The 8,040-nt window shown below is 46.7% G+C and overlaps 2 protein-coding genes across 7 annotated transcripts in view; one reads left to right on the top strand and one right to left on the bottom strand.

Annotated features, from left to right (window-relative positions):
- Window positions 1-3,765, top strand: part of LOC123967379 (YTH domain-containing protein 1-like) — a 6,797-nt gene extending 3,032 nt beyond the window's left edge. Inside the window, exons 2-7 of one of the 2 annotated variants that reach the window (XM_046043459.1) lie at window positions 1-113; window positions 336-372; window positions 686-725; window positions 1,145-1,210; window positions 2,404-2,595; window positions 2,787-3,765. In XM_046043459.1, the coding sequence (XP_045899415.1) occupies window positions 1-113; window positions 336-372; window positions 686-725; window positions 1,145-1,210; window positions 2,404-2,595; window positions 2,787-2,975 (637 nt within the window). In that variant the 3' untranslated portion in view covers window positions 2,976-3,765. The remainder of the gene's footprint in view (window positions 114-335; window positions 373-685; window positions 726-1,144; window positions 1,211-2,403; window positions 2,596-2,786) is intronic. The other variant, XM_046043460.1, reaches the window with a different exon arrangement.
- Window positions 3,514-8,040, bottom strand: part of LOC123967377 (UDP-glucuronosyltransferase 2A2-like) — a 6,795-nt gene continuing 2,268 nt past the window's right edge. For all 5 annotated transcript variants that reach the window (XM_046043453.1, XM_046043456.1, XM_046043450.1 and 2 more), the window contains 6 exons: window positions 6,480-6,969; window positions 6,102-6,250; window positions 5,863-5,994; window positions 5,038-5,125; window positions 4,690-4,909; window positions 3,514-4,464 (listed from right to left, as the gene is read on the bottom strand). In XM_046043453.1, the coding sequence (XP_045899409.1) occupies window positions 4,185-4,464; window positions 4,690-4,909; window positions 5,038-5,125; window positions 5,863-5,994; window positions 6,102-6,250; window positions 6,480-6,969 (1,359 nt within the window). In that variant the 3' untranslated portion in view covers window positions 3,514-4,184. The remainder of the gene's footprint in view (window positions 4,465-4,689; window positions 4,910-5,037; window positions 5,126-5,862; window positions 5,995-6,101; window positions 6,251-6,479; window positions 6,970-8,040) is intronic.

The raw sequence follows: 8,040 nt of genomic DNA, 5'->3' as shown, positions 1-8,040 counted from the left end.
TGTGTGTGTCTTACCTGTTACTTGTCTACGTAGGCGTCGCCCTGAAGAGTACGACCTCCACGGCAGGAAGCGACCACGAGCCGACGGTCCGCCCGACTTCAACCAGCGAGCAGGTCGTTAATCTGAAAACCTCGATACCTGTTGACCTGTGATCACAGAAGTGCTGCTTTAAGTTTTTTCACATCAGTGTTTGAAGTTTCTTTTCCTGAAATGTTATGTAGGAAGTTTTTAACCAGTGATTCAGTTGTTTGAGTGACTTCCTGTCTGTGGAATCTGTCGCTGCTGCTCCGCCGGTAAACCGGGAACATTAACACAAGAGTTTCATTTATTCTCAGGCTTCATCCAGGACCTGCGGAACCAGCCGGTGGACAGGTGAGGCACACCATCACTTACCTAAAACAGGTCACAGGAAGTAGGCGGAGCTGCAGCAGCATTAATCATTAAAACATGACAGAGTTTTGTTTAATTGAATGTGTGAAAACTTTTAACAAAAACTTAATTAAGTCAGTTCATGTTTCTGCAGAAAACCGACGTTTTAAACATTACATTTCTGTAACTGAATAATCTCATTGCACATCTGAATTTAAATACGAAACTGTTAAAGAAAAGATCTCAAAGATTTATTTATCAAAACCTAATCAAAAAAATGATTCTAACATTAATTGCAAACTGTTCTTGCTTTCAGACGCTTCTCCAGTGTGAGGCGCGATGTTTTCCTCAACGGGGTGAGTCACTAGCATGTTAGCATATTTTCATTTTAGCATGTTAGCATATTTTCATTTTATCCTGTTAGCATATTTTCATTTTATCCTGTTAGCATAGCTTCATTTTATCCTGTTAGCATGGTCGCATAGCTTCCTGTTAGCTCTAGTTGTAATCGCAGTGTGTTGTTAGCGTGTTAGCCTCAGCGACAGGTGTGTTCAGGGCCAAACCTTTATTTAAACAGACTTGAACGCCCTGTTGTTTTTTTAATGGGGCAAGTTTATATCCACACTGCTGATTGGATAACCGCTCTGACACGCCCACTGAACAAGAGAAACCGTAGGTAAACGCCAGCTGCATGCCGTTTCACAGCAGTTTGAGGAGACGTGATCAGGTGTGCGCAGGTGTTTACCTGTGTGTTTACCTGTGCTTCCTGTTTCAGTCCTACAACGACTACATGAGGGATTACCACCACAGCGTTGGGCCTCCTGCTCCCTGGCAGACTCTGGTACGACTCTCTTTTATTGATCCATCCGGTTATTGCTGACAGACTGAACAAAAGAGGTATTTTTATTTATTCAGTTTATTTATTTACCTGGGACAGTGCACAGTAATCAACATTGTGGTCCGCTAAATAGCTCATTTTAATCCGTGGTCCCGGGGCAGGCTGTAACTAATATAATGCCAAATATCATCAATATAGTGTATAAAAGTACTGCAAGAAATATATAATGCATAAGTGCATTTGTGCAAAAGTGCCAGAAGTATGTGAAATCATTACCATTATGTAAAATGCTGAAGAGAGGTGGTAGGATTGTTAGTGATTTGCATTAAGCCATGACTTAAGTTTCTGTTTGAAAGTTAAATCATCATTGGATTCTCAAAGTTCAGTAGGTAAACTATTACAGTAGGTGGTGGCTCTGTTTGTCCAAACTAACTGGGTCTGTACTGTAAAATACAGTCCCCTCTACTAACTGCCCTTGTTACCCGACCACCGCTAACCTTCTCCTTTATGAACTGGCGCAGCGGGGGAGGGGCTAACCCATGTTACATCTTAGAAACAAGGCACGTGTTATCAAGAGTTTTTATTGTTTTCACAGGGACTGTTTTCAGACTTGTAGTGTTTGAGAGTAGCTTGTGAAACAGGATGTTATATAAGCAAAGATCATGCATAGAGAGTTTGGCTGCCTCTGTTGTTAAATATGGTCTGTGTTGAAAATTGGCCAGATTTAATGGTGTTGTGGATATTTTTTTAACCTGCTTTTAAATGTAGGATGGAGGTCTTTAAAATCAGACACCACTGTGGTCTTTTCTCTGTTAACAAGAACATCGGGTTGGAGGGATTCAGAAGCCCTCAGCAAAAAATATAAAGTTTTGTGTACATTCAAGTGTAAGCGTGAATTATTTAACTAATTAGAAACCTAATTTTAATAGGTTTTTTTTTCCGCATGCACACATTGAACGGTGTCGTCAGCATACAGTTGTATGTTGACAAATGGACAGGGTGTTAATATACAAGCTAAACAGAACTGGCCCAGCGTTGCCCCCTGGGGAACGGCGATATTACAGTTTTGTAGACTGAGTATTGTAGGCCGATACGTACACGTTGCTTCCTGTTTGAGCTCCTCGTGGTTCACTGCATCACTTCCAAAAACTGCTTCACCACCTTCATCTAATGTGATGTCATGTACTTGTCATCAGGCGGCGTACCCCGGTGTGGAGCAGCCGCCCCCCCACCACCCCCCCTACTACCATCACAGCCACCCCCCACCCCCACCTCACCAGGCCTACCATCACCACCACCACCCCCCCCTGCAGCCACATGAGGCTCCGCCCCCTCGCTTCAGAGACAAGCAGCGAGCGCCGCAACACCGCGCCTTCACCTCCAGCCCGGTGAGTCTGCTGTGATTCTACTGTATTTCTAATGCGTCTGCTGTGATTCTACTGACTCTACTGTGACAGTGGGGTAGTATTGTACCGTTTCTACTGTGTGGCCATGTCAATAATCTGATTGATAAATTATGTGTTTATTTATCTGACCCCTCTCCGTTTTTTTGGGGGGTTTTTTTCTCCCCATCCTGCAGCACGACTACGACATGCGTGTGGACGACTTCCTGCGGCGGACGCAGGCGGTGGTGAGCAGCCGGCGTGAGCGTGAACGGCAGCGTGAACGTGACCGTGGCGGCCCCCGCCGCGAGAGAGAGAGAGAGAGAGTGAGGGACAGAGACAGGGAGAGAGAGAGGGACAAAGAGAGGGGGCGCTACCGCAGGTGATCGTGTCATATCCTGTCCAGGCTTTTATTTTGGCTGTTTCCTGTTTTTTGTTGAAAATTATGAATAAAAAATGAAACGAGCTACGTGATGACATCATCATCAGCTGCATCATCAGTTATGTGAATAAAATATTTAAAAAACTGTAAAAATACAAAATCTGGTGAGGTTTGATCAAAACATGAAAGGGAAGTGACATCACTGCACAGGCTTCATTTACAGTGTAATGTCTCCTGAACCTTCACACTTAATTTCCCAGAATCCTCTCTGTGGAGCTTCAGTTTGAGTCAGGACAGGAAGCTGTGTTTCAGTATTTTAGTGCAGAGCGCTCGCACAGCAACACTTTTAGTTTTTTCTCTAATCAGTGCTTTTATTGTGAAAGTTTCTCCTGTAAATCCTTCAAATTAAATGTCTAAAAACTTCCTGACTTCAACATTTTGTAGTTTTTTTTGTAGTTTTCTGTTGAGTGGAACCTCTGCTTCAGTAACTTATTTTTCGTCACACGAACATTCGAGTTGTTTGTACTCGTGATCGCCGCCTACTGGTGACGACACGTAAGCTTTGTTTCAGATCTTTTTTTCTTTCTTTTTTTTTTTGCATCTTTCTGATTGGTTGTTACCATGGTGACCAAACGTCTAGGAGATCAGTTTTATTGTGAATTGATCAGCAGCAGGTTAAACTGATCTGTGTTCAGTCTCAGTGTTAAAACAACAAAACTTTATTCGTTTCATGTTTCTGAACAGAGGGGGTGGAGCTTCTCTGTTTTTGTACAAATAAAAAATAAAATCTGAAATCAGACTTGGTTGGTTTGTTCAGATTCTTACATTCAGCTGATTTTTAATGTGACAGATTTCAGTTTCAAAATAAATTTCATGAGAATAACCCTTAATCAGATGAAGTCTCACACACATGGCTGGACCTGTGTTTGTTTCAGGCTGAGTACGAACTGTTTTCAGACACCAGGCGAGGAGATAATCTGTGAATTAGAACCGTCAAACGGAGCACAATACATATAAAGACGGGATTAAAGTGAGCGCGACGGGCTCTTTCAGGCAGACGTGATAAGAGATTGTATTGATCAAAATACAGAGTGAACAGAAGCTTAATCTGGATCAGATCTGGGGTGTGACCCCCTTTGCCTTCAGGTCTTCTCGGTACCAAGTTTCTGAAGGAACTCAGCAGGTTTAGAATTTTAAAACAATTGTCGTCTCTTCAGTCGTTCTTCTCTCTTCGCCGTCGTTGGCTGCAGCGTCGCAGGAAGAAGCGGACGCCCCCCCAGCAGAGGGCGGCAGCGATCGCTATGGCGGCCAGCAGGGCGGCGCCGGTGTCCACGCTGTGGTACTGGAACCAGTTCAGCTCATGTGACGCCAGCCGTAGGTGTCTCGCTCCTCCGTGTCTCATCACAAACTCCACCCAGAAGGCGGCGGTGCTCAGCGGCGCCACTGGCTGGTCGCGGTGCAACGCCGACAGATGCTGCATGCTGGACTTGTAGCTGAGCGTCATGGGGAAAAAATAGATCGTTAATTCCTGTTGATTGTGAAGGAGCCGAGTGACAGACAGGAAATTAAAATAATTCAACAAGACTGAGACATGATTCGGCAGGAAGTCGGCGCTTTTATTGTGGAAGGAAAGATAAAGTGAAAACTAACACTTGAAACCAACGACACAGAAAACAGAAAATATTAAAATACCAAAGTAACACTTCCTGTGACCTCACCTCGGCTGGTTGATGGCGGCGTGCAGCGCCTCCGTCAGCTCGTCGGATGTCAGATGGTTGAAGTCGAGGACGATGGCGGCGCCGCGGCGGCTCAGACGAGCGAGATTATCGGGCTGATCGGCAAAGAGCGGAATTCCGACCAGCGGCACGGCGTGATACACGGCCTCGTACAGACCGTTGGTGCCGCCGTGCGTCACAAACACTCGGGTCTTTGGGTGACCTAAGGAGGAAACACAGGGCTTTTATTGTGAAAATATTCCACAGATCTGTTCAGATAAACATGCTACACGCTGATCTCAGGAAAAACACAGGCCTCTGTTGGCTTTTACTTTGAAATACTGTGTGTACCCAGCAGGTCGTTCTGAGGGATCCAATCAGAAAGCTTGGTGTTGGCTGCCAGAGTTCTGGGCGTGTCTCCGCTGTACCTCCAGATCACCTGCAAACGACCCAGATCAATATCCTGTCAACAGTGAAATGATTCTCCTGCCAGATCAAAGTGTTCAGGAGAAACTTTGCTTTGTCGTTCCGTTATCGTCTCGATCGCTCGACCAGGCCGATACGAAACCAGTGTAATCCATAATTCAGTCCAACATCCGCGTTCTGTCAGCAGCGGCTATTTCTCCCAGGTCGAGCTGATTTACACGTTTCACAGTTTGACGATGCAGCTCTAAGAAGTGGGAGGCGTTAGTTTAGTTTATCAAAATAAAACCAGCTGCCAGGATAGATGGAGACCGGGAAACCTTTCACAGCCCGGAGATTATAAAGAAAAGATGAATAATTAATTAGTAATTAAATTAAACATCTGTCCTGAACCTCCTCCAAAGTTCAGGTGTTTTACTAAAGTACACGACTGCATTTATGGTTTCGGTTCAATTTTTCACCGTGGGATCAAACTGGTGTCAGTGACATCACTAATGGGCCGGCAGCTCTCTGATAGGCTGCCTGCAGACACGTCCTGTTTGTCTGCCGATCATCAGCACAGCGTTTTATTTCGCGAAAGGATTATATTTAATGACCGTTTTAATGACTTCATCTCCTGCTGGCGAGTTTAACCTGCGGCATGACATCATTATGACATCATTGCAGTACTGATAATCTGAGTGACTCATCACAGACGCAGCAGGTTCTCCCTGACGTCCCTGAATGTGTCTGTGAATGGGTGGAGCTTCTGACCTTTTGTGGGATTCGTCCGAAAGCAGCGGCGATGACATCAGCACGCTCTGTTGTCAGGTTAGTTACCATGGAGCCGAAGGAGACCACCACCACACCGGCATCGCCCGAGCTCTGCACGAACGCCTCCAGGTCCTGCAGGACATGACATCATATTTACATCATCACTAGCGTCATCATCAACTTATTGTATCATTTCAAAATAAAACTTCCAGTCAGGCAGCAGGAAGTGGAGCTCATGCCTCTGGAAGCTGATTGGCTGGTTTGCAGTGCAGACCGCCCACGTGTTTGAAGTTGGGCGGGAACGGTCGTGGCGTCTCCAGATCCCAGAAGGTCCTGATGAGCCAGACATCAGCATTTCCCAGAGTCCTGCAGAAGCTGCTGGGACTTCCTGTCCACACAGGAAACAGCACAATGCTTTTATTCTGAAGGAATTTTTAGTTTCACTAAACTTTCCTTTGTTTATTTTTCAGATCTTTTTATGTTATGTTAATTTCACTTTTTGACTTTCAGACTTTAGATTTTGTCCCTTCTGGGGCTCCGTAGAGACACCTGACTGAGGAGACCAAAAGATGTGTTTATTGATGGCTGTGACCTCCTCCGCCCCCCGCCCCTCTGACCTTTGACCTCGCTGTAGTAGCTATCCAGCGAAAGACTCCAGAACACCTCGGTCACCACCGACAGCCAGGCGTACGTCACCGCGCTGGTCAGCCTCTCCACAAACGTCATGTGGTCGCCGTACGGTAGCGGAGCCGCCGGCACGTAGGACGGTGGTGCGGGGGCGTGGCCGCAGTGTCGCTCCATGACGCCGCCGAAAGAGAAGCGAAGCGAGACGACGAACGGCAGGCCGAGCACGTCGGCCACCAGGTCGGCGCACATCACCATGGGGTCGAGCAGGACGGCGTCGAAGGCGGCGCCCCGCAGCGTCGCCATCAGCTGCTGGTTCTTCAACATGGAGTCACACTGCCGCATCCCGTAGTCCACCGAGCGCCGCATCCAATCACCCATCTTCAGAAACTTCTGCAGCGGCGAAGAAACGTGAGACTCGTACATGGAGAAGTTAATGAAGTCCTGAGTGAGACCGTCAACGTCGGCCCTGCTGAACGGGACCTGAAGAGACCAGAGATACGTTAATCCAGGACCATCTGAACGGGACCTGAAGAGACCAAAGACATGTTAGTCCAGAACCGTCTGAAGGGGACCTGAAGAGACCAAAGACACGTTAGTCCAGAACCGTCTGAACGGGACCTGAAGAGACCAAAGACATGTTAGTCCAGAACGTTCTGAAGAAAGGGACCTGAAGAGACCAAAGACATGTTAGTCCAGAACGTTCTGAAGGGGACCTGAAGAGACCAGAGATACGTTAATCCAGAACCGTCTGAAGGGGACCTGAAGAGACCAGAGACACGTTAATCCAGAACCGTCTGAAGGGGACCTGAAGAGACCAGAGACACGTTAATCCAGAACGTTCTGAAGAAAGGGACCTGAAGAGACCAGAGACACGTTAATCCAGAACCGTCTGAACGGGTTCTGAAGAGACCAAAGACATGTTAGTCCAGAACGTTCTGAAGAAAGGGACCTGAAGAGACCAGAGACACGTTAATCCAGAACCGTCTGAAGGGGACCTGAAGAGACCAGAGACACGTTAATCCAGAACCGTCTGAACGGGTTCTGAAGAGACCAAAGACATGTTAGTCCAGAACGTTCTGAAGAAAGGGACCTGAAGAGACCAGAGACACGTTAATCCAGAACCATCTGAAGGGGACCTGAAGAGACCAAAGACATGTTAGTCCAGAACGTTCTGAAGAAAGGGACCTGAAGAGACCAGAGACACGTTAATCCAGAACCGTCTGAAGGGGACCTGAAGAGACCAAAGACATGTTAGTCCAGAACGTTCTGAAGAAAGGGACCTGAAGAGACCAGAGACACGTTAATCCAGAACCGTCTGAACGGGACCTGAAGAGACCAAAGACATGTTAGTCCAGAACGTTCTGAAGAAAGGGACCTGAAGAGACCAAAGATATGTTAGTCCAGAACGTTCTGAAGAAAGGGACCTGAAGAGACCAGAGACACGTTAATCCAGAACCGTCTGAACGGGACCTGAAGAGACCAAAGACATGTTAGTCCAGAACGTTCTGAAGAAAGGGACCTGAAGAGACCAAAGATATGTTAGTCCAGAAC

This window comes from Micropterus dolomieu, unplaced genomic scaffold (assembly GCF_021292245.1).
Source record: "Micropterus dolomieu isolate WLL.071019.BEF.003 ecotype Adirondacks unplaced genomic scaffold, ASM2129224v1 scaffold_339, whole genome shotgun sequence".
Lineage (NCBI taxonomy): Eukaryota > Metazoa > Chordata > Actinopteri > Centrarchiformes > Centrarchidae > Micropterus > Micropterus dolomieu.
Note: the sequence above shows the minus strand (reverse complement) of the source record. Positions and strands in the feature narration are given on the sequence as shown.